Source organism: Homalodisca vitripennis, chromosome 8 (assembly GCF_021130785.1).
Source record: "Homalodisca vitripennis isolate AUS2020 chromosome 8, UT_GWSS_2.1, whole genome shotgun sequence".
Lineage (NCBI taxonomy): Eukaryota > Metazoa > Arthropoda > Insecta > Hemiptera > Cicadellidae > Homalodisca > Homalodisca vitripennis.
Window position 1 is genome coordinate 69,244,527 of NC_060214.1, and position 26,414 is coordinate 69,270,940.

Sequence of the window (26,414 nt, forward strand, 5' to 3'; positions counted from 1 at the left end):
ACTTATCACTAAGTTTTTATCAGATTTTTCACTACATTACTGTAACATTTCACGATCAATTTCATCGTTTGTGAACAACCTTGAGAGTTAATCAGCTGTCACATTTTGTTCACCTCTTATGTGTTGTACATAAAGACGTTGTTTCAACCCACTTTCCCAGTTTTCAAAGTTTATTGTGGTGTGACAATACCCAGCTCAGTGCACTACTGTCAGTGATAAAATTGAAGAGACGCAGTTCTAGATATTCTCTGAATTTATTATTGGAACACACAACCGACAACGCCTCCTTATGGTAAGTACTTAACTTACACTCACCTTCATTAAATTTTCTTGAATGATTGTAATAGGCAGTAGAATTGTAGAGTAATAAGTAAAGCGCAGACGCTGAGAAGCGCGTGTCGGAGGTTTTTATACCAACACCTTCCACCTAACTTAAACTGACGCCTTTGATTGGGCTCTGACTATCCAATCACAATGTCAGAGAGAACAAAATTAAACTCTTATTGTAATCCCTATATCAAAGCAGACCACCAGAAAAACATGATGTCTTACTGTAGCGTTCCTACATCCGCAGACCCTTTTTTAAGAAATTATATTATTTAGAATAAATCGTGAACTAAAACCTTTTTTTGAAAATGATTTAATTTCAGACACGTGTTCGGTATAAACCATCTTCAATGTGAATATTAACATCTAACTAAATAATAAACAAACAATTAAATATACACATGTGGACCATTCAAACAGATGTTAAATTTATGTGACACAGTTGTAATTTTGAATAGTATTCTGTTTTTAATATTTTTTCAAAGATAGGATTTGTCTTATTTTTTACATTGCTATTTAATATATGTTGTGAGGATCGTTGTTATAATTTAAATAAATATGTAATTCTTCTTTTGTGTTTAATTTTTCTCCTTTCCTTTCGATATCCAAAATTTTCATGTTCTTTCCAATATTTTTGTAGTTATGTCCAGTTTCTAATCAATTTTCAGCGAAATTTGATTTTATTGTAGACATGTTATTTGTTTTCAAAGCTTGTATATGTTCTTTAAATCTTTTATTAAAATTTCTGCCAGTTTGTCCAATATAATAGCTTTCACAGTCACTACAGTTAATTTTGTATACTCCACATTGTTTGTATAATTCTGGTTTTTCATCTTTTTGGTTTACTTTGTTTATTATTATTTAATTTATTTTATTTAATGTACTTGTATTTTGACATCATTAATTAAATTCTAAATATACTGTAGTTTAGCCTATAATTCCTCCCATTAATATTTTGTAAACAAATTTTAAATTGCCTATGTAGCAAACGCTACAGTTTACACTCCACATAAAACTCTATGACACTTTTGGATATACATCTCTTAATCGCAGCATGCTCTTACTGCGAGTCCTAGGAACTGCCATACATGGGACCTTGCACGACGCTATCATTATATCTTTCCCAGTTACTCTTAGTTTATATTCGTCTGGTGAACTGTACATGGATATGTCGTTATCTCAGGCTGGACGTTGTTAATTAACGCAAATATATTGTAAACACACGTTCCACTATCAAGTTTACCTGGTGGTTGAAACGAGCCTTAAGAATCGAGTGTGGAAAAGGTCACCTTGATTTTAGCTTTATAAGAACAATAGTAAATGGTACAGATCCTTCTTAAAAACCGTTGAACAGACCCTTCAAATAATCATTGGAACAACTGGGAACAAAAGGTTAAAGTACACCAAAATTTTTTATAGTCAGTCAGTATTTTAATTTCGGTTGAGACTTTCGCTATGTTCTGTCATGTCCTTCGATACTCCATCGTGTCGGTTTGTTCTTAGTTGAGTTAAAGGATGCTTTTTAGTTTTTCAATACTGCTATTGGTTATTTTTTTCAATCTCAACAACTTTTTATGTAGTTATTTAAATGTACACAATAATAACACCAAGCAAGACAAATTCGCATGCGTTTTGACGTATTTTAACAATTTCTTAAAAGAGACATTCACCGTAATTGTACAATCAAAACTCAGATAAAAAAAAATGTTTGAATTCAAACATTTTCTTATGGGGACTCAAATCAACTCACTTCAGTCTAATCTTATTTTAATACAGCAATACTCCAAAGGTACAGGAGTGGTTCATTTATATTAATCATACGAAAGTAGCGATAATTAACGCAGTGGCATTTATACTTAATTGTATAGTGATTCTCGCTATAGACGGTGTAACCGGTATGTGGATGGGTTAAAATTTAATTTTTAATCACACGCCTTCTAGATAAATTCCCCAAGAATGGAGAAATAGAACACATAATTATACTGTACACTCTAAAAGGGAATTTTAGGCATTTCAAATAGTATTGGAGGATCTTGTAATCAGCGTCGCAAGGAAACACTGTTGATAAATACGTACTCGTACAGAACACTTTTACAGTACGTATATTAAAGAGATATAAAGTTATAGTAGTTTGCTCAAGTAACATTTTATCAGAAATATAATATAAACAAATTATATTTTATGAAAACATTGCAATTATTTTAAGATTATAAATTAAAGAGACGACCTGTATTAATCATGATTTTGACATTAAATACTTTTCTTTAGCAGAAGTCATATTTTCATGTCCTCTTAAAATACACATTGTCATCTTCAAACGCTTTTACTTCATCAAACATTACTAAAAAAATCTACTTTAATTTTTTATAAATGCTCTTAGAGTATTAAAAACCTTTTGAACATTTGTCTGTCAACAAGTAAGTTATGTTCTGAGCTGTGGCACTAAAACCATTACAAACTCACTCAACCAAAAACTGATTTCACTACATTAAAAATTTAAAGCGGCAGGTAGACAGAAGAACGTAATATAAATTGTGAAATTTACTTTTTCCATTCACTGCTTCCTCGCTGCCCGCGGCATAAAATAATTTAATAATAGAATAACCCTGAAGCCACGTGGTTACTACAATACCTTCTAGTTTCAGAGGAAACAAAACAGGTTGCCCTTTTAACCTACTCTTGGCTCTCCTTCAGTGAACAAGTTCTTACTAACATAGGCTATCTTAGAAAATACGTATCTATCTTAAAACTTATCTTTAGAAAACTAAGAAGAACTGGCGGGATCTGGTTAGTGCGGTGATAAGTCTTGGAAGTATGAATGGGTTCTGAGGCGCGGTAACAGAAGAGTTGGCGGGATCTGGTTGGTGCGGTGATAAGACGGAAGTATGAATGGGTTCTGATGCGCTGTAACATAAGAGCTGGCGGGATCTGGTTGGTGCGGTGATAAGTCACGGAAGTATGAGTGGGTTTTGAGGAGCGGTAACAGAAGAGCTGGCGGGATCTGGTTGTGCGGTGATAAGTCACGGAAGTATGAATGGGTTTTGAGGTGCGGTAACAGAAGAGCTGGCGGGATCTGGTTGGTGCGGTGATAAGTCACGGAAGTATGAATGGGTTCTGAGGCGCGGTAACATAAGAGCTGGCGGGATCTGGTTGGTGCGGTGATAAGTCACGGAAGTATGAATGGGTTCTGATGCGCTGTAACAGAAGAGCTGGCGGGATCTGGTTGGTGCGGTGATAAGTCACGGAAGTATGAATGGGTTCTGAGGCGCGGTAACAGAAGAGCTGGCGGGATCTGGTTGGTGCGGTGATAAGTCACGGAAGTATGAGTGGGTTCTGAGGCGCGGTAACAGAAGAGTTGGCGGGATCTGGTTGGTGCGGTGATAAGTCATGGAAGTATGAATGGGTTCTGAGGCGCGGTAACAGAAGAGTTGGCGGGATCTGGTTGGTGCGGTGATAAGTCACGGAAGTATGAATGGGTTTTGAGGTGCGGTAACATAAGAGCTGGCGGGATCTGGTTGGTGCGGTGATAAGTCACGGAAGTATGAATGGGTTTTGTGGAGCGGAAATAGAAGAACTCACGGGATCTGGTTGGTGTGGTGATAAGTCACGGAAGTATGAATGGGTCCTTAGACGCGGTAACAGAAGAGCTGGCGGGATCTGGTTGGTGCGGTGATAAGACGGAAGTATGAATGGGTTCTGATGCGCTGTAACATAAGAGCTGGCGGGATCTGGTTGGTGCGGTGATAAGTCAAGGAAGTATGAATGGGTTCTGTGCCGCAGTAACAGAAGAGCTGGCGGGATCTGGTTGGTGCGGTGGTCGCATTGAAGTTTTATTTACCGCCGCTCAAGATTTAATGCTCTCAAGTCCACGACGATAAGTCCCAGTCCGGATATGGCCCTGGATAAGTTATGGGGCCCTTGTATCAGATGTTATGGTGAAATATAATGGTGCGAGCGTGTGGGTGCGACCACGTCTGCTCGACTCTATCCTGCCGCTTCGTACTTCGCATAGCCTTCTAGGACAAATCTCTACAGTGATCGGTGAATGATTTTCACAGGAACAGCATAATGGTCAGCTTTGCAAGCTCTCCTTGTTCAGACTACTATAATAATATTAATAGTTTACAACCGTTATGAAATTTCAGAAATGTTTATCTCTCCTTGAATAAAATACCTTACTTCAAACGCTGCGAAAAGGAATAATACTTGTTTAAGTACCTGACTAAGTAAAAATATGTGGAATTTTACCCAATTAGAACAAGGTTAAATGTCTTATTAATACTTACCCACCGGATATTTTAATTTTTTTCCTGTATGTGTTATTGTTTTCAAATATTCAAACGATAAGGTGTAAGATGTTCGCGTTCGGGTGTATCTTTGCATATAAAAGGTAAAGCTCTCAGTAACTCACTCATTACTAATTCTTCAACTTCCCGATATTCTAGAAAGTTGAAATTTGGTACACGTATTCCTCACAAGTAAATAAAAAAAAACAAATGTAAAAATAAAACATCTAGAGTTATTGATGCGATGTTGCAACCTATAGAAGAGTTATATTTTAGTTTTTCAACTTCCCGTTGCCCTAGGAAGATGAAATTTGAGACATAAGCGCCTCATCACTTAAATAGTAAAACAAAATCATTTCATCAAGATCAATCTCCCAAAGGGTATTCTGCGGAAGACGTACAGAGAGAAGAAGAATTTTGACAGCCCTTTGAGTTATACCTAACCGTATAAAAATTCAAGTCTATGGCTTACTTTGTTGTCGGCAATTCAGTAGTGTTTCTACAATTTTAACTTTCTTAACATGATTATGCCTTACTAACATTTATAAGCTACCTTAGTTATTATTAATTTATTATTGATTTACTCCTGACATTATTCTTGAATCGAAAAATAATTGTAAACAACAACTTATTTATCGATAGACCTTTATTGAATTTTTCTTTAAATACTCGGTCCAACAAAATAAAAAGTAGTAGTAAAACCCATGGATTACTTGTACATTTTAGTACCTACATAGTTTAACGTATTTCAGATCTGAGATTTAACCGAATCACAGCTTTTTCGGAGACATGATTCTACAAATGCATGTGGAAAATGTACTAGAGGGCGTTAACATTGCATATAGGCGCAGACCACGCCCATTTTCTGGGTAATATTTGTTGAGGAATTATCACTCTCGCAGGCGGCTTTACTCCGGCTACTTAAAACAGAGGAGCGTCAGACACCTCTTTGTCTAGTTGTATTTGATTTAATTTAGTTATATAAATGATCTTATGTTTAAGTAAAATGTAAAAAAAGTAAAATAATACAAATTAAATTAGGAAGCAAGTCATAAAACGAGTTGCACGCTTCCAGGCGATTTCTACCAGTCAATTACTTCATTTACCTATATAATAAGACTTCAAGAAAACATAAACTTATTTACGTATATGAAGGTATTAATTTTAATGGAGACTTCATCTTCATCACTCCATAAAATAATAATAGAAAACCACTTTGTTAACCAGTAAAAATGACAGTACAAAAATAACATTCTGTTCTACACTATGGAGAGGCACTTGTAGTTGTTATCCTCTCCCAAGATGGGAGACCTTAGCTTATCTCCCAATGCCTTTTCTATATTACGTTATCTCGAATTCTTGCCAAACCAAACCAACTCACCAGGAAATATAAATCATGCTACAATTACTATCCAGTTCATTTAATAAATAGATTGATTTAAAGAGGTACTTTACACTTTTACATGTAAATTCAGTAATTCAGAATTAATTATATCTATGGCTGCACTATCAATGTTTATCACCCATCATTTACTATTCATAATGATATACTACATCATGCCACATTATAATGCGATGGTCTCAAATAGTACATAGTCTAAAAGTAAGTCAAAAGAGCAGTATTGGTTCTCGCATCTTCTAAAAAATGTCATTGCCCAATCTAACTGACTTATCAACTTTAGTCAGTCACTTTTGTGATTGCAGGATTTTCTAGAACAATTTCCACCATTGTCCTCGCCTATAACTATTACTTATTTGGATCATAAATTGAGGTGTCAAAAAGAATTATTCGGCTTCACTTACTACAGGTACTTTGTGGAGTAATGTGTAGTCAATTTCAATAATGTAAAGTCTTTGCCTAAAGTTTTGCCTGTAATTACTGCCTTTATTAATCATTTCACAACATCCTAGTGTTATAAACTACTGCTGTTATGTAACATTAATTAAATTTTTCATTGGGTAGTTGGATTCTTTTGGAATGAATTCTTTCTTGGAAATATGTAAAAGAGCTTTATGTATAGTACCAACCTGAACTGAATGCTACTGAAAGTTGTTTTTGAGTACAGTCTTTTTCAGTATATATTATTACATTGCTCCAGCTACAATAAGCAGAGAGAATAATTCTATAGAGAATATTGTTCTAGATTTTAAATATTTATATTTCTTGAAGCATGACGCATATGAATTAAGGTAATTCTCCATCGTACTAAAATTAAAAAAAGCTGTATAGGTGGACAATGAACATCCTATTTCTAATACTGGTGAACGGTATAAGTCTTAAGGATTGCATCAGGAACATTGAATTGGAATCTCGAATAATGCAACTTCTGCAGTATTTAAATTCCCTGAGCACTCACTACACATCATCAAGTTCGAGTAATTATCCAACTTCCTAAAAGTGATAAATACCTCGAAGCATTGTAGGTACACACTGAAGCCCTGTTTCTATTTTGATCCATAGTACGATTATTAAGGAGAATAGCATCAGAAACACTGGATTGGAATCTCGATTTATGCAACTTCTGCATTGTCTCAAATGCCTGAGCCCTGAACCCTCCCTACACACCCTAAAATTCAGGTAGTTCTCCATCGTCCTAAAAATTATAAAAATCTTGAAGCGTTATAGATAGACAGGGCATGTCCTATTTCAACTGCCGGTCTGTAGCACAAGTGTTCATGTAAGAAACATTGGATTGGATTCTCCTTTAACGCAACTTCTTCATTACCTCAAATGCCGAGGCCCTGAACCCTCCCTGCACACTTATAGTCCAAGTAGTTCTTCATCGTCCTAAAAATTATAAAAACCTTGAAACGTTATAGGTAGACAGGGCATTTCCTATTTCAACTGCCGCCCATAGCACAAGTCTTCAGGAGGATCACGTAAGAAACATTCGATTTGATTCTCCTAGATTCCCTGAGTCCCAGGCCCATAAAATCAGTCAATCCTTCACCGCCCTCAACATTTTAAAGACCCTGAAGTGTTCTAGATACACAATGGACGTCTTATTTCCATTGTTGGCCAATAGTACAAGCTTTAAGTAAGAATACATAAAGAAAACGGGATAGAAATATCGTATTATGTAACTTCTGTAGTACCTCGATCCCTTGATCTTTCAACCCTTAAGTTTGCACAAGAGGAGACCGACTGCAGTCAGTTGGCATGGTCTAGAACTCGCAGTCTGACTCTTGCAGCCACCGCCACCTCGCCGCCGGCCCTTATCAATCAGCAATCACCCGGTCATAAATCACGCCACGAGAACAGGTTTGCGCGGGTCAACGGTCACAGACAGTCCCGGCCCCTTCCCATTCATAAATCCCGACTGGTGCCGGCTGCAGCTGGTCTGGCCGATGTCCTTCATAAGTGATTGGGAAAAGCTCTAAAATCCCAAGCCGTTCTCTGGGCGATTCAGTGCACTTCTTGATATTTCAGCTTTACAAATTAATTTCCAATTTTTGATTGATGAAAATAATTGTGTTAAAAACATCTTCTAGTAAGTTTACAGTAAATTAATGAGTACAGTACTAAATATTTATTAATGTTTCTAACAAGAGGAAAATGCTATAAAAATTTTACGACATTTCAGAGTCAAACCGAATTAGACGATCACTTTTGAAATGCTGTACTTAACATATTTATTTATTACTAGCAGGGTCGAACAGACAGTTTAAATGGTTCTAGGCAAAATTACTTCATGCGCACACAAAAAGGGAATTGTAATTTTACAACGTTTATCAATAAACTAAAACGAAGTACGATCAAAACGCACTCGACATGGATCTGCAAGCAGATCCTACATCTTGGTGGTTAAAGTACACTTAGCCTTAAGTGTCTTGTTCAGGTTTTATCTGGCCCAAATACCTGGTACCAATTGAGTACTTTCGAGTATGGGAGCTATATATTATTAAATCATATCACATTGGGGAAATCTTAGCGATTTATCATGTGTCTGAGTGTTCACTTCCCCTTTTGGAACTGTTCAGTGAGTACATTAATATATTTCTGAGATTACTCACCTGCTGAACGCACATTCTCTTGTTTTCTCGGTCAATGGAGGTACTAGGACCCAGGTTCTCCTAAACTTCTGGACCTCCCCTTCTCACTCTCATGATCTAAATGACCCAGATCCTCGAATCACTTAACGTATCTCTATCCATAATGTCTGGGACCACCTGCACCTTAATCTTTGTATTCGTTAATCTCCAGTCTTTGAGAGTCCTAGTATGCTTTCACCAACCTGTGGTTAGTTGACTGTAAATTTTGATTCCCCAGTTCCTTGGGTTTTACAGGCCACTATACCTCCAAGCCAATGATCCTTATCTATGTAGGGTACAATAGCCTTTGAAACTAATGCCATAATTTTATGCACTTCAAATGTGTACGTATGTTTTTGATGCAATGTAAATATAATTTCGTATGAATGTAGTAGAATTAAAAGTCTGTGATTATCATATCTGTGGCATATTGTTGATTTTAATAATATCAAGATAAGATTTAAAAAGGACGTTTACAAATAGAAAATGTTTGTATCTGAAAATCCTTCTACAATCAAAATAAATTAATGGAACGATGAAGTACTTAAATATTGTTCTAAAATAACTAAAACTACTCGGTGTTGTTTACGTGCTCTTCTCCAAATAATGAAATAATATTTAACCCACTATTTTGGTCCCAAAGTTACAGAGTTAAAGCAGGAACAGTATAAGTATGGTGTTTTACAAAGTCTGCTCAAATTATATTGATGCAAATTGAGGAATATCTAGAGGACTAGATAAGCCTAGCATTGTTCATATTTTAGGTACGTCTAAAAAGTTCCTCAGAGATGTGTCCGCTGGTATGGGTTGCTATGGATCATGGCAGCAGTCCACCTCTAAACTGGTCTTGACCTTATCTTCCCTTACAAGTTAGTTCAAACAATTTCTACTCATAGAAAATATTTCAGAAACATAATCATTCCTCCTCCAGGATCCTTCGGAAGATTCTCAGGAGTAATCTACATGGATTTTCCTAATCAAATGATTTTATCCACAAATTCTTGCCGAATTATTATGGAGTTCAGGATCATAAGATACGACTTATTTATAATAGATGCAATTTTCTATTGACTGACAGCCTTACCAACGCAACAAATAAAACATTTCATGTTCAGTGAGGTTGGGATTAGTCTGAAATTATTACTAAAATAAGCATTCAAATATATCTTGATGTTGATTGGTTTGTTTCTCAAAGTACCTGTGCCTTATTTACTACATGCTGCATTATCCAATTCATATTCAGATAATTTATATAAGCTGTGAAATGCTGATTGAGCAAAATAAATTTTTTTATACATATAATAGTTAACATGAACTATTTATAACATTTAAATTGATAAATGAGTATTAAAATATAAAAAATATAATTATTTTGACTTTTATCTTATATTAACTTCAGTCCTAAACACGGTTTAGTATTCAATTATTCATTTATAGTCTAAAATTTAGTAAAAGACGAAATATTGTATTTATTTAAATAAGCATATGGATTGAAAACTTTTCATATTTTTATTAACTAACTAGCAGTTGCCCGCGGCTTCGCACGCAATTTCCTGTTGGAAAACAGTACACTATATTCACATATTCTTTTTCTATCACATTCTAAATATTCCTGAGATAATTGATAGACGTTCTTTTGTGAGCCTCTTGGGCGCATTATGACGGTATGTACCATATTTCCTGCCTCTATCTTTTGTGGTTTTTAGTAGGTGTTGAAAAGTTATTCAGTACAATTAATTTATATGGATCAATCTCTATAAACTAATTAGATCAAATTCGGTAATATTTCCACCGATTCCAAGATTTTTCCAGTATTATTGTGGAGTTTGCCTTGTGCTCATATCAAGAAAATTTATCAACGAAAACCAATTTTGATCATAAAGCATCTTCTTTCGGCTCTTTTAATTTACCTTCGATCTAACCGAATTCGATTACCTTATGTGCAAACATTCACGGCTTTGTACATTGAGGTGGCTTTTATATCAGCGTTTAATAGTATTTTCATTGTATTAGATAGTTTATTGATTATTGTTCGTGCAATCTAAATTTAAAATTAGGCAATAACTTCTTCTATGCAATCTGCATTACATTACTGATCAAGCACTTTACAATATAATTTTCTAAATTTTAAATGTAAACAAATGTTTTTGCCTCTTCGATGAACTTCAGCTGAAAGTATTAACAGCTGTTAAGTATCAGTTCACTTTGTATTATGTGTCGTAGCGCAGTCTGCCGGATCGAAGGTAAATCGTTCCAAAATCAACAACAGTTTATAAATAGAATATTGATTAAATAAACAATTTAAATTGGACCAAATTGTAAATCTAAACCATTCTCGAATTCCATTGAAAAAACACACAACATTTCATCAAAATCGGTCCAGTCGTGTAGGAGGAGTTCAGTCACATACACACGAACACAAGAAATATATATATATATATATATATATATATATATAATATATATATATATATATATATATATATATATAAATAGAGACACAAAAAATACACAAATATTATTCTTACGCGAATATGTGAAAAATCAATTCAAAAGGTACCATGATATGTATTATAATGTACTAAATAAAATAATTATGTTTTAAAGATTCATTAATTATTACTTGCCCAACAATTACTACCGATGTTGAATTCTAGTCTTCGGCTTATTAGGTAAGCCAATCCAGTTCAATGGCAAATCAACCCATCTTCTCCCACATAAGAATGGCCTAGATACATTCAGAGCGTCCATATTATAAGGAATTAGAGCTGGTGGCACAGGAAGACTGATTCTAACACAGCCTAGGATCAAAATCCGATTTATAAGTCGCTGAATAACAGGTTCACGCCCACCAGCCGAGAGGCGAGAGGACAAAGTTTATTTTAAAACAAAAGTGTACGTATTGCTGCTGGTAGACTGGTCAGCTGTGAGGTAAACCCACTCACTGCATGACGCGCACCCAGGAGGGGGCCTCTTGCTTTTCCCGCGCTTTACCACACTGCTCTCTTTCTTTATTTCCTTCAGGCGGGTAAATCGTAGGTCTGCTACAACCAACTACAACTTCTACAATTCATCATTCTCCATTTATTCCTTACAGTGTATTTTCTTAACTCGTATCCTGAGAGAAGTACTGTAATCGTTGTAGAAACTTTTGAATTAAAAGGGGTAATCTCTAAAGATATTCCTACAACGAATTTGGCATATAATTTGCTTACAGTACTCTGAGTGCTTTACGTATGCTAATAATAGTTAGTCGACAATAACGTTAAAAGTTTAAAATTTCCCAAATCAAAGTGAACCCTAAAACAGATTAAATTTAATATTTGTTATAAAACTAGAGTTTGAGTTGTATCATTAAGCAAAATCAAGATTCATCAAAGAATTTGAAGATATAAAATTATCTTTCGATGGGTGTACATGCAAAGATCATTCCAAAGTACTGCCACAATTTCATCCGGCCTTATGCAAGAAGCCAGACAAAGCCTTGAGAATATACAACCAATCAGGATCGTCTCTCTCCTAAGAGCGATGCAGATGCAGCCGCAGTGCGCATGAATGACCCGATCCCCTCCATTCAGAGGTCTAACTCACAAGAGGCGGGTACTGCACCTCGAGGTTCATTGGCCCCCGTCGGGAGACGCAGTCGCCTAGTCGTATCTTCGCCAACTACTCAAACGTCTCCCCCAAGTAAAAAAATGTAATTGGTTGTAATTGGACTTCAGGCATACGTTTTATACTTCAATATCGTCTTTTCTGTTAATTTTGGAAATTGTGTAACGAAATCACAATCTTTTCTTATGACGGTGAAGTACCATTAAAAAGTCCACCTTCTGATCTTTTATTTACATCATAACATTCAGGCAATGGAGATTATAGATTAGCAAAAATCGTGTTTCTTATTATGTTTTCTGATTTCCATCTAAAATTTTGGAAAGTATGACCTCCTATGCTGGCTTATACAAAAGTCACCTAAAACAATCTAAACTTGTTTAGTCCACATTTGTGTGCACTATCATGCCACCAACGTGACCGTTCCTCATTTATCTTTACTTCCAGTTCTCTTCTATCATAAATGTAAAAATATATTTCTACTATGCCGCCTTTACTTAGATGATACATCTAAAAAATCCCTGCTGTTCAGATCCTTCTTCTTCTTATAATTATTGCTCTTTATCCTGTGGTGTTTATGTTTGATAACCCACTTTCTTCTTTTTTCTTTTTTCTTTTATGGAGGGATTATTTATATTCCTTCTTAATTTTTTATCTTTGCAACCAAAACTTTTCAAGGTTGGCATAGCCTTACATACAACCGGTAGGATGGATATCGTCAGACAGCAAAGTTTTCAACTGGCGCTACGAGATCCCTGTTTACTCCTTTGGTGATAGCATACCATATACTTGGCTTTGAACGGGTGGATCTCAATTTCGCTAGATGCTCGTGGGAAAATGATTGAGAGTAAAATTGCAAAAACAGATACCTCTTCCTGTAATCCTTGAAAACTCAAACAAACCACTTGAGACGCGAGCCTTGCTGAAACAAGAGGTAGGATCAGCAACAGAACTATCCCTGTCAGGGTAAAGAATACAAGTTGATGGATTGTGGTCAAAAAGAATTCACTTGGCAATTGCTTAACCGAGACAGAACAAGTGGAGTCTGGTCGGACTGTCATGCAACTCTGACTGATTACCACATTTATATTGGATTATCCAAGTAAGACTCTTGGCTTAACTTCTGCAAGAACACTGATTCCTGTAAGGAAGTGGCTTAGCAACGACATAAATACCGTAGCAAAAGAACACATCAATTTCATTGATGTTGCTGTATAAAAAAGAATACGGAGGAGTACCACTTAACAGCTTAACTTCTTTTGCTGGTTACTCAATACTCTTCTTGAGTGTCATTTCTGCAGACTGCCTACTCAGCAGAAACTGTAGTGAGCAAACTTAGCCTCTCTGGGTTCATCGCCTTCCACGGTGGAATGATTATTTTCCTTGTTCCTCTCACTAATAATAATAATTAATTTCCAAGGTATTCTTTAGCAGCCTAAAAGATTTTATTAAAAAAAAATAAATATAAACAGATACAACTCTTAATACATTTTGCATAAGGATTGGGTTTATGACATTTAGACTCGAGTTATATACTGCTTTTTGTAAATGTTGTATTTCATACGCTACCCGGTTGTAAAAGTTTAAATTTAATGTCTATAAATAACTATAAATAGCAGTAACAAATAAAATTGCAGGATATTCTGTCACACTGGTTTCATCTAGGTTCTCTTAGTACAGTGGCTATTAATAAAATATAAGAAGTTGTTACACAACAAACGAGCGAGAACGTTCTAGATGGGTGACAACTTGTGATTTTTACTTTGCTAACAGCCTGCCAAAATGGATAAAATGGGTTCAATTATTATCATCTGTTAAATATTAATTCAACCATACCTATCTAAAAGTAAAATAAGCACGCCTTTGTAAATTTTAACTTATTTATGTACTGTATATAACTGAGTGAAAATAATACTAACACACATGAAAATTTTCATGAAAACATAAACCAGTTTTAGAGTTGGTTATATTAATGTCCTTCGTTATACAAAAAAAATCATCAATGATTAATTGAGGAGTACTGAATTAAATGAACAAGACTTTTGAAATGAAATGAAAAGTACACAGAATTCATTTTTAAACCCAAGGAACTGATCTAAATTAGGATTGCAAATTACAAAGTTAAGTAATAACTAAAATGTATACTTCGTCCGGAATAAGACGAAAGAAATCCTTGCATAAAACTTATGGTGATGCACTTACAAAATATGATAACTACACAAAATGATAAAAGCGTCAAAAAGAGTACAAAAAATGCTGTAGTGAGCATTGTGGTGATTATAATATAACTGAGTTAAAAAATAAGTAAATATTAAATTATATGAAATTTAATATTAAAAATAATCAGACATATTTAGGCGTAATAAATATAAAGGTAGAAAGGGGTGGCTCTCATTGAAATTAGTAATTAAGAGGATGCTATAAGAATTTTTCTTTGCCCAGAATTATAGTCCAGGACAGCATGAATGACGACAATGCAATCTTACTACTGTAACCATTAAATTTATAATTGTTCAATTACATTAGTGAGCAATTATAACAAAGATTCATGAACATAAAAAGACGAACTTTCTCTCTTCTTCCTATTTGAACATAATTAATCAATACAATAGTAGCACAAGGAGTACGCTATACCGTGTTGCGTAGCGTTGAATAGACCGGCTTCGATGAGGTTGAATAGACAATTTTCAGTCTATAGCTATATGTGTTACACATATTAAGATTCCATATAATTGTACTCAGTGTATTTACAAAATTATAATGAGGGAGTGTGTGTGTGTGGGAGTGCCGATAACCGAGCGGTCTAAGTCGTTGGGACTTTGGGTCTGAGTTAGAGATAGCGCAGGTTCAAATCCTGTCTGTGACCGTTGCACTTTTTATCAGTACACTCAACTTCGTACTGTATCGACTCTCCCCCTTATTCTGTTTGATAAGATCCTCGCACAAGCCAGTGGCCCATGAGGACGGACAGAATAAGGCTTAAAAGGGGATCGGCCTCCCCTTTTATTTAAACAAAAAAAATATTTATTCTGCAATGTTCTTGTGTTACCATGGTTATCCGTAATAAAATTGAAAACATTTTTCGCTAACGCTCTGCCAAATACCATAGAGTGACATGGATCATCAAAATTATGTCCTTAGTATAGAATATTTGTGAAGATTCTTGTGAATTTTCCAGCCTACGGGTCAGTTTGATCTCGAGATATCGAGCAGACACTTAGAAGATAGCCACTCAGACAGAAATTACATTTTTCCAGCCCCTCGCGTGATAGGCTTCTCTAACGCCCAGGATAAAAGCAGGTAAATAGTAAGCTTTACTAATGACAATGGACTATACTTTTATATCGAAACTAATTTTAGTTATTCATGATTTAAGTAACTCTAAATTTTGAAAAATGGTAAGAACCTCTCTAGGAAATGAAAATATCTAATTGTTTCCCTACCAGTGGCTACCTCACAATAACCGAGTGACTATTCACTCGAATATAATGTTCAATTCCCATTTCCGTAAATTTTGCCGTAAGATATTTTACCGTTGAGTGTTTGCATTGCAATCCAGAATGTACTGCACACTCAACGGTATGCCATGGGTTGTAATCTAATTTAAAATCAAATAAAAAGACAACTATCAAGCTTTAAAACTTTAACAATGTTATAATAGCTGAAAGATGAGTATGTAAAAATAATAAGGAAATTAGTGTCTCAACAGATTTGTTTATTTAAATTATTCTGGCAATTTGGTAGCAAAATCACAAGCATCTATGCACAATTTCGTCCGTTTTTTTGAAAAGAAAAAACAACATTGAATGTGAAAATGAAAAAAAAAATGTCTAACAAATATGTTTTTGTTCTGAAGCCAGCAGCCTTTCTATTTGTACGTATTGATTATTGTAGACTCTTGGAGCAATTGGAAAATTCTTTAAATATTAATAAATGTTAAATAAAAACACTACATTTTTCCAAATTGTATAGTTTTTGGACGAGGCCTTTCGAAACCAAAGGTTTCATCTTCAGGCAACTCCACAAATAAATATTTACACATTGTTTGTTACAATTAATATTAAAATAACATATGGTGTAAAAATGTAACTACAAAAATTTTGGAATAAATCTAAAATTAATAAAAGAAATAACAAAACCAATGAACTTAAATGCTTGGGAAACACTATACATAAACAGAAATAAAGAAAAACTCATGAATAATGAAGAGGGCCCTAATGAAAATTCCAATCTTCTTTCTTCTCAATTTATTAAAAAACTAAACTCTAGTCAAATCTACAGTAATTTTTCATACTGGCTGAAATATTTCCAAAATGTTTGTATTTACATGTTTACACCATATGTTATTTTAATATTAATTGTAACAAACAATGTGTAAATATTTATTTGTGGAGTTGCCTGAAGATGAAACCTTTGGTTTCGAAAGACCTCGTCCATAAAATAAACAATTTGGAAAAAAGTAGTGTTTTTATTAACATAACGTATTGATTATATTAAATGTGTCGAAGTTAATTATGATGTACTCAATGTTCTTTAATTTTTATTATTATTTATTTTTATTTAAAAATATGCATAAACCGTAGTCAAGAAAGAAGTGTGAAACTGAGTGGTTGTTTTACGGAGAGGAAACGGTAAACCAAAGGCACAAGAAACAAACTACCATTATTTATAATTGCTCAAAATACTATTCCCAAACCGATGCATGGTACAAATTAATTTAGTTTTTTCAATAAAATATCTAGCACCCTTTAAGCAAATAACAATCTCAAATCCAAATATTGAAAACAGTAATAAACTAATAACTATAAGACATTTGCTTGATTAGGTACATGGTTGGGACGGTATTAATATTTCTGTACTTAAAGAGTAGGCGTTTGTAGTTGCATAGCTTATACATGTTATCATCCAGTCTTTTCTTCAACGAGATAAATTATTCCTAGGCAGCCCAAAGCTCTATTGTACAATTAATACTTAGAAAACCTGTCACATCTGAATTATTAAATTTCAGGACGATATAGTATTGTACCATAAATTTGACCTTGTCTTTAAGAAAATCTATAGCCACTTAAATTGAAGGAGAGACAGGCAAAGCACTTGAAAGGTCAAATTTATTTTAGTCAAGAAATGTATATACCAGTCTATGAATTATTTCAATTCTTTCTATTCCCATTAAATAGGAAATAAAAGACAGCATAAGCATATTTTGAAAGCACAGACACTTTTGACTGCTTTGATCATAGATTAGTGTCATAGAAAATAAAATTACACTTAATGACACTTAAAACACTTATGTTAATGACTTGATGAGGTATCATCTATTAAACACACACAAAATAGTAATCTTGCCGAACATACGTCTTTATCCAAAAACAGTACATACCCTAGTAACTATATAAAGCTAGACTACGTAAAAGTTCCAGCATCTATAACTACAAAACTCAAGGTGCAGCCCACTTCTATTCTCCCTGTGCACCGACTTGAAAAGCCCTCATACATTGCAATAAAACTGTGGAAGCACTTATCAGAAGACCTTAAGAAGTGTAATGCAAAAAGTTTGAAGAATAAAGAAAAGAAGCGGCTTCTACAAAATCCTTAGTACAGTATTGAAGAGTATCTTGGAGGAGATTTTGTATGATCTGATGAAAACTGAAGGCCAATATAAACTTTGTAAGTATCAATATTCTTATTATTTTAACAACGTTGTTACGATTCTCCGTGAATCTGTAAATAATGAATTTTGTCTATTGTTTATACAATAGATTTAGTACTGAAATAAACTGACCACTAGTTATCTTCAAATGTTCAACCAAGACAGACCTCCCAACCGAAGGTATTCAATACATAACAGTGTCACAAGCAGGCTAACCACATGCCGCTACCAAGAACTGACTGGCGGTTAATCACGGTAACATTTGAAGTTCGGCGTATTGTATGGTATTTACTTTTATTTACATACTAGCAGTTACGCGCGGCTTCGCACGCAATTTTCTGTTGAAAAACTGGACAATATATCTATGTATTCTTTTTCTATGACATAATAAACAGTCTAGAGATAATCGATAGTCACTCAAAGCTATTCCAATCTCCTGATCCAATTTAGATTTAAGTTTAAAGAACAGAGGTTTGGAAACCTGAAGTCGTAAAGTGAAACAGTTTTTACAAAATTAGTATTTCCCACCCACATTCCATGATAATTTATTGAAGTTCTTCGATGGCTTCAGTAACAATAAGAGTTAGCCTTTTTATCCCAATAACGAAATTGTATCGTACAACTAAAAAGTTGCTGCGGTCAATATGGGTCTGTTCTGGTCGTTTAATTCACCCCCGGTGTTTTGGCATAATAAGTCGCCCGCCATTATCTTTTTTTCATTAGCAATGTAAACAGATGTTTCAGAAAGTTTGTCGAATTATAGCTGTCAACAGCTGTTTAATGCCAGTTTAATTTGAATTATGAAACTTACGTTATTACGTTTCGTTCTTATCATAACATTAGAATGTAAACAAACTAATTTTTCAATTTGAATTCGACTTTATTTGGTGAAATTAATGTGTTATGGGTGGTAAAAAGCACTCTAAATGTTAATTCAGACCAAAAGCTATACCTGTTCCAAATTTCAGCACAATCCGTATAGCAGTTTCAGCGTGATTCGAGGACAAACCTCAAAACATCCAAACATTCAAACTTTCGCATTTATAATATTAGTGGGATCACTTATAACATTACTTGTTCCAAATATTTTTGCAAGGTCCTTTGAAGCACAGGGAAAATTTACGCCGGTCTCTTGTAATTTGAAAACCTGTTTCCATTGTTCCACACTGGCTCTATTTGTTGAACCGGTCATGTCACTGTTACATTTGCAGAAATTCTTTACAGGCATGTCTCTCGGGTACTTCATACCCATCAAAATGGTAAAACTAAAGTATCTTACAGTAAACACACATCACAGCCCCTATTGTCAAGTAAACTAGGAAAACTCAACCTAACCAATGACTGTATCCTCTATGTCAAAGATGGCGCGTTTCCTTTGGTGTTTCCCAGGATCCTCATCAAACATCTGAGATTTATAGCGGTTGCGCACGCCCATGACCATTGTGACGACGGTAAGCATTTTCAGTTAGCTTAAAGCTTCAATTGTCCTACTAACCTCTTTTAAACCTTATAAAGCCCCTAGGAATCCTTATCTACCCTAGGGGTATCCCACTAGGAACCCTAGTATCGATCCTGGGCTAAGAATCAATCCATGAAACCACATTATGAACGGCGCGACTAGCAAACATGGCCTACAGTCACTCCAGTGAACAATAAATCGAATTGGAAATGTTTGTGCTACAATGGTTACTTCGGACCCGATCACTCGAATTCAACTAAATATCCTGATGGCTGAAAAACTTGTTAAACCATTTCTACCATTTAAAATGTACCCTAGAAAAACCATGTGCCGGTGTTCTATATGTTATATTGTAATAGGTCAGTGTCATACTGATTAATGGTCTAGGTTAACATTTAAACTTGGCCCTAGGTTACAAATAAACAAAAAATAACTGTTTTTGGCATATAATAATTATTTTGGTTATCCTTCTGCAAATGTGGGACACTCTGGATCAAGTCATTTACTTATGAGGCATCTATCAACCTATGGATTTTAAAAGCTATCCCATTGTAGGCTTCACATGACTAGTCCAATTTAGACTCCCACCATGTTCCATAATGTGTAGACCACCGGAGCGCTAATCACGTTTCCCATTCAGTAAAGCTTTTCAGTAATGTTAATTATTAAATACTAATCAATATTGCATTTTACTATCTTGTAATTATACGCAGTACACGACCGATCTGTTGATAGCAGACACATACTATCACTAATTGCTATAAACATTTTCCAAATGCCATAATTAATCAAAAGCGCTCATTATATTTTCTGCGCTTTTCCGGTTGAAAGGAATCATCGTTTTTTTATATACTGGTATCAAGCTCTTAAAGAGTGGTCAAAATATTATACTAAGTAGGGCAGTTTCCCCCGTAGTGATATAATAACACTTTGAAATTCAAGACTGTAAGCGAATGAATATAAGACATCCGAGTAGCCTGGTCAAATCATTAAAACTTTGGGCATGAAATAACTGAAAGAATATCGTGATCAAATTTCATCCCTTGTAACAAACAGTCACACAATCTTCATTTATAGGATTTGGATCAACCTCAAAATAGCTGGATTCACGCACTATACACCGACATAAGAGTGATCAAATCTCATTATTTGTGATCTCTTGAACACCCCCGCCCTAATTAATGAATATGTATTATGTCACATAGTAAACAACCAAAAGTGGCGAGTTACTGAGCCAGTAGGCACGGATGAGCAGCCTGAAATAACTGAAAGAATACCGTGATCAAACTTCATCCATTGTAACAAACAGTCACACAATCTTCTTTTATAGGATTTGGATCAACCTCAAAATAGCTGGATTCACGCACTATACACGACATAACAGAGTGATCAAACCCCATTATTTGTGATCTCTTGAACACCCCCGCCCTAATTAATGAATATGTATTATGTCACATAGTAAACAACCTAAAGTGGCGAGTTACTGAGCCAGTAGGCACGGATGAGCAGCCTGAAATAACTGAAAGAATACCGTGATCAAACTTCATCCATTGTAAGAAACAGTCACACAAACTTCTTTTATTGGATTTTAATCGACCTCAAAATAGCTGGACTCACGCACTATACACTGACATAACAGAGTGATCAAATCTCATTATTTGTGATCTCTTGAACACCCTCGCCCTAATTAATGAATATGTATTATGTCACATAGTAAACAACCAAAAGAGGCGAGTTACTGAGCCAGTAGGCACGGACGAGCAGCCTGAAATAACTGAACGAATACCGTGATCAAACTTCATCTATTGTAAGAAACAGTCACACGAACTTCTTTTATTGGATTTTAATCAACCTCAAAATAGCTGGACTCACGCACTATACACTGACATAACAGAGTGATCAAACCTCATTATTTGTGATCTCTTGAACACCCCCGCCCTAATTAATGAATATGTATTATGTCACATAGTAAACAACCAAAAGTGGCGAGTTACTGAGCCAGTAGGCACGGATGAGCAGCCTGAAATAACTGAACGAATACCGTGATCAAACTTCATCTATTGTAAGAAACAGTCACACGAACTTCTTTTATTGGATTTTAATCAACCTCAAAATAGCTGGACTCACGCACTATACACTGACATAACAGAGTGATCAAACCTCATTATTTGTGATCTCTTGAACACCCCGCCCTAATTAATGTCACAAAGTAAACAACCACAACTGGCGGGTTACTGAGCCAGTAGGCACGGATGAGCAGCCTGAAATAACTGAAACGAATACCGTGATCAAACTTCATCCATTGTAAGAAACAGTCACACGAACTTCTTTATTGGATTTTAATCAACCTCAAAATAGCTGGATTCACGAACTATACACGACATAACAGAGTGATCAAACCTCATTATTTGTGATCTCTTGAACACCCCCGCCCTAATTAATGTCACAAAGTAAACAACCACAACTGGCGGGTTACTGAACCAGTAGGCACGGATGAGCTGGCTCGAGTGGACGGCGATAATTCCGAGCCGCTACTAATGATATATTCGAGTGTCAGTTATGCGTAATGAATAAGCATTTATTACTCCATTATAACGCTACCTCTTTATTATGCGCAATGACTTACCGACTAGCAACCTCCTCCCGGGCGCGTTCAATTGTCTCCCGTCTTGCTAATTATTAGTGCGCATTCAACTATTTAACCATTAAACTATTTAACCATTTAACTATTCAACTATTTAACCATTTAAAAATAATAATATCACCAAAGAAATATAAAAAACCTATGTACTTACGGTTTTAAGAAATCGGAGAAATAATTAATGCATAATCGATTGAGTCTGAATATTAATGGTGTGATTGATAAGTGTCTAATCACGATAAAAGAAGTTCTCGAAGGAACTATAAGCTTTTGTGTATAATAAGCTTGGTCATGCATTGTATCAACGACACAACAATCGTCGTTGGTTTCGTTGTGTGGACGTCACAAACGACACCAATTTAATAAAAATTATTCTACAACTTATTGAGATTTTATGAGGATTGCAGTAAAAGTCGACTTTGTAATTTCGTAGTCCAGCATTGTTGGTTGCAATAAGTGGTTAGATCTTAATACGATTCTATACTCAATGATTGTCATCTATATTATTAAAAGAAATGATTTATTTTTGTAACATAACTTACAACAATTTTTATACACGTACTTGGTATCAACGGAAACTATCTTTTTGGACAAGTCATCGGTTGACGGTGGTTGGGGGCGTATTGGATCAAATTGGGGCTATTCGCCGTAGAATATCGGATCTTCATCAGATCCTACAACAGCCCCGTCAACAGTTTATGTCTCACTGTACAAACCTATTCCTCTCATCAAAATAATGATAAAAGTTCGTATAACTATAATATGTACGGAAATGCGTCTTTGGCGAGTTATACACATTTTGCCTGAAGCTCAGCTTCCCTAGTGAAACTAAACCACATCGATATTTTTGGCGTTGAGTTTTTTAATTAGATCATTTGTATGTAAAATGAGCTGAAAAATCGTATAAAACCTATTCTAGAACTCTATCTCCAAACAGTTAAGGAGAAATCGGAGTAAAGCAAAACACTTTAGGGTAGAAAACACACTTATTTGCTTTTGAACTAAAATTCCGTTAAAATTCCATATGAATCAATAAAATTTGTAAAAAATTTTTTAATACAAACTAATGTAAATAAAGTGAATAAAAATGGAATAGTTTTCTTTTAAATTCAATTTTACTAAGGAACATACAAAAATAAAGTTAATGAAAATCAAGTATTGCTGAATATAGGCAAAAAAAAAAAAATAATTGTATTATAAATCCGAAATCTATTGAAATAATATACAGTATTAATCATAAAATTGCTTAATGAACTTACATTGATAATATAATTACAAGAGCTGCTCAAAATGTCTACCTCCATTGTTATGTGTAGCATGTATAGCACCACATGTAGGCCTATACTATTTATTTATTTATTATTTCCAACGATACAACGCCATTTAACATATTTACAAAAATTACAGACTTCTAAGATGACTATAGTAAATTAACTATTATATTATTATTATTTATTATTTAATTATTATTATTATTATTATTGAATTATATTATTACTGCTGTAAAACAATTGGTACGTATGCGCAGTAGGCTAAAGCACTCAAAAACAAAATTTTTTTTAGATCAACCTGCTGTTCTTGTTTTATCTAAGATGATTTCGAACTATGCAGTTATTCTACTGGTTGACCGTGATAAAGTTTGTCACTAGTGGTCACATCGGTGGTACAACGTTCCCACAGGTTCCCAAAGTTCCAGTGTTAAACTTATCAGAGTATTTTTGTTTAGTTTAAAGTAGCTGATCACTATAGCACACATGTTGTTCAGGCAGTTATTCTCAACCCTAGGTCACTTCATATCAGCTGATCGGTTATAAAATTCACTAACCAATGTATCACCTGATTCTGTTTAATGGTTTAATTCGTATTTTGTTCAATTAAAGAGGTAATTATTAGTCGTAACATCACAATTTTACTATATGAAATGGTTTGTGATTACGTTAACGTTTTTTTGTACTTATGTATTACATGTAATAGCAGTAAGTTATCAAATATAATATTGTTATATGTAACGCTCATTGTGATGTAGATAATTTTCAATTAAAGTAAAAGAAAAAAACGTACTGTAGTATTGTTTCAATTGGCCTAATAATGATAAAAAGTTTGTAATAAATCACATTGGTGTATCAGTATTACTCCATCCGTTTCATTGCTCTACAATATTACTTATACATAATTCAATATTAAACCGGTGACTAACGTTGTGATTTTATTTTATATGCTCCACATAAAACATTTTAATTTTAAGTGTAGTTTATTTCGTCTGTGCTGTAGATTAAGCAATATCAACATGTTCTAGCAAATTGGTAACACAGATAAAAATGGTAATAACGCTAACTGTCTACATTTTTAAAATATTCGAGCCTACACACGCTATAGTTGTGTGAAATAAAGAGCTATATTGTCAATGCTCAGTCAATTTGTACTAAACAAGGGTAAAAAATAGATCAAATTTCAATGGTTTTATGGTCAAGCACATACACATAAAACTCTTAAAATTTCCAATTTCAACAATGAATAATGGTAATTAGAAAATTGAAAAACATCGTATAAGTAACACGAGAAAAAATAAGTCAGATTGATTCCTACGATAACAAAGCACAAACTATGGATAATATGTTTATGTTTTTTGCATATGATTGATCTTTAAAATTTATAAATTTCATGCTGTACATAGAGAAAAATAAATTAAATATGTTGTTTAAAAATCAAAGTGTCTGCACAGAGTAAATAAAAGGAGCAAAAGGATGATTTTCATTGGATTTTGAAAATCCTTAGCATGAAAGAGAGTTAAATATATAAAGGAAAGATAAGAAATAAGAATAATTACGTTTTTGAGCAAATACGTAACCGAAAAATGCGGTTCTGTGACATTCTGCTTGCTTTACGTGAGTACTTACGGTTTATATTCATTTACGTGCAATATTGACCTAAATCACACAAGACAGAATAATAATTTTAAATAGCCATGAATTGGAAGAATATGTTTACGTATTTTATGAGTTGTAGGCTGGTGTATATGTGTTAATTTATCCGAAACATTCAACGTAAGTGGCAAAACATTTATGCGTTATTGTATTTTATTTTATGTACAGATAAGATTCTTAAGCTGCTTTAACACAGCATTAACCTTTGTTTAAACTGAACCTAAAACAGCCGGTCCAAAGTATAAACGTTTCATTAGTTCTACTTTAAGTTTTATTCTTAACAACAAAAAATGTTTACCTATCAAGCCGTTTTTAGTAGAGATTCTAAAAGAAACCCACTTGATCGTTGATTCTGAAATTATTACAACGAATAAAATATTATACATAAGTAAAAATTCTATCAACTACATTTTTAATTAGTGCTAAAGATCTACTCCCTTATGCTGATAAGATAATTCTAAGAATACCAGAATTAGAATAATATTTTTAATACCTTGAGGGTAAGGTAAACCGTATGAAAATTGTATCACAGTGCAAAGAAGGAGAACGTAAAGATACATTGCATTCACAGGACCGGCCGGACGATACTGAGGACACAGTATCTAGTCAAATCCCCCCTCCCGTGCCACCACCTCGTCCCCCCCACCCACACAGGGCCACTCTGTCTGGCAAAACCCTAATGCAGACAGACAACACATACACAGAACAAGGAGCACGGTTTCGGCGAATCCAAAACGATCTAGTAAATCAATACGTGTCCACTTGAGAAAGTGCAATGAGAATTTCATTCGCCCTTTTGTATGAGTATTTAAGAGGCACTTACCAAATTACAGAATATCCTGGCTCTTTCCTGCAGTCGAGTAGAGTTGTATATAGTTGCCTAGAGTAATGATGGATTTCCTTACATGCCTAGAGGCCCCTTGAATCTTCTGAAGAGGCTGGAGACCCTTATATTTTCTTAAAGACGCGTAGATCCCTTAAAGGCCTCATTGAGTTCTTAGAACGTCACAGAGTACCACAGTCTCCTTGGTGTCATAGATGCCCCTACAGTTATTTGTGCCTCCTGAAACCCCAAAGATTTTACAGAATGTACTAGCGTTCATAAAGCTTCATACAATCCCGACGTGTCTCATAAAGTTCCCTAGGTCCTTCGTTGGAATTATCGAAGAGAATTTTGGTAGGAATACTCCTCCAACACTCCTTCGTCAAGTAAACTTCTTCATTCCTAGAGGAACTAGATCAAAGGCAGTGTTTGGAAGAGTATGCCGGCCAACTAGTTATGCTAGCAACTGTGGTTTGGTGAGGATGCAGCGTGCTGGGGGATTGGTTTGCGGTGGGTTGGATTTCTTCTAAGGCTCTTGGTTGTCCTTTAAGTGGAGGTGCTCCAGGGTGTTGTCATGAGTTCATCAGTGCATGTGCTTGTTATTATGGTTATGTTGTTTTTCTTCAATTTATAGTTTGTTTTACCTCGTAATGTATAATTGTA

General features: G+C 34.6%; 1 protein-coding gene across 1 annotated transcript in view; it reads right to left on the reverse strand.

The window, feature by feature from the left end:
* LOC124368218 overlaps nt 1-25,500 on the reverse strand; it is an 84,030-nt gene extending 58,530 nt beyond the window's left edge. The window contains 1 exon segment of the mRNA XM_046825493.1: nt 25,422-25,500. Within this exon segment, the coding sequence (XP_046681449.1) occupies nt 25,422-25,488 (67 nt within the window). The 5' untranslated portion in view covers nt 25,489-25,500.
* Between the last annotated feature and the right edge of the window lie 914 nt (nt 25,501-26,414).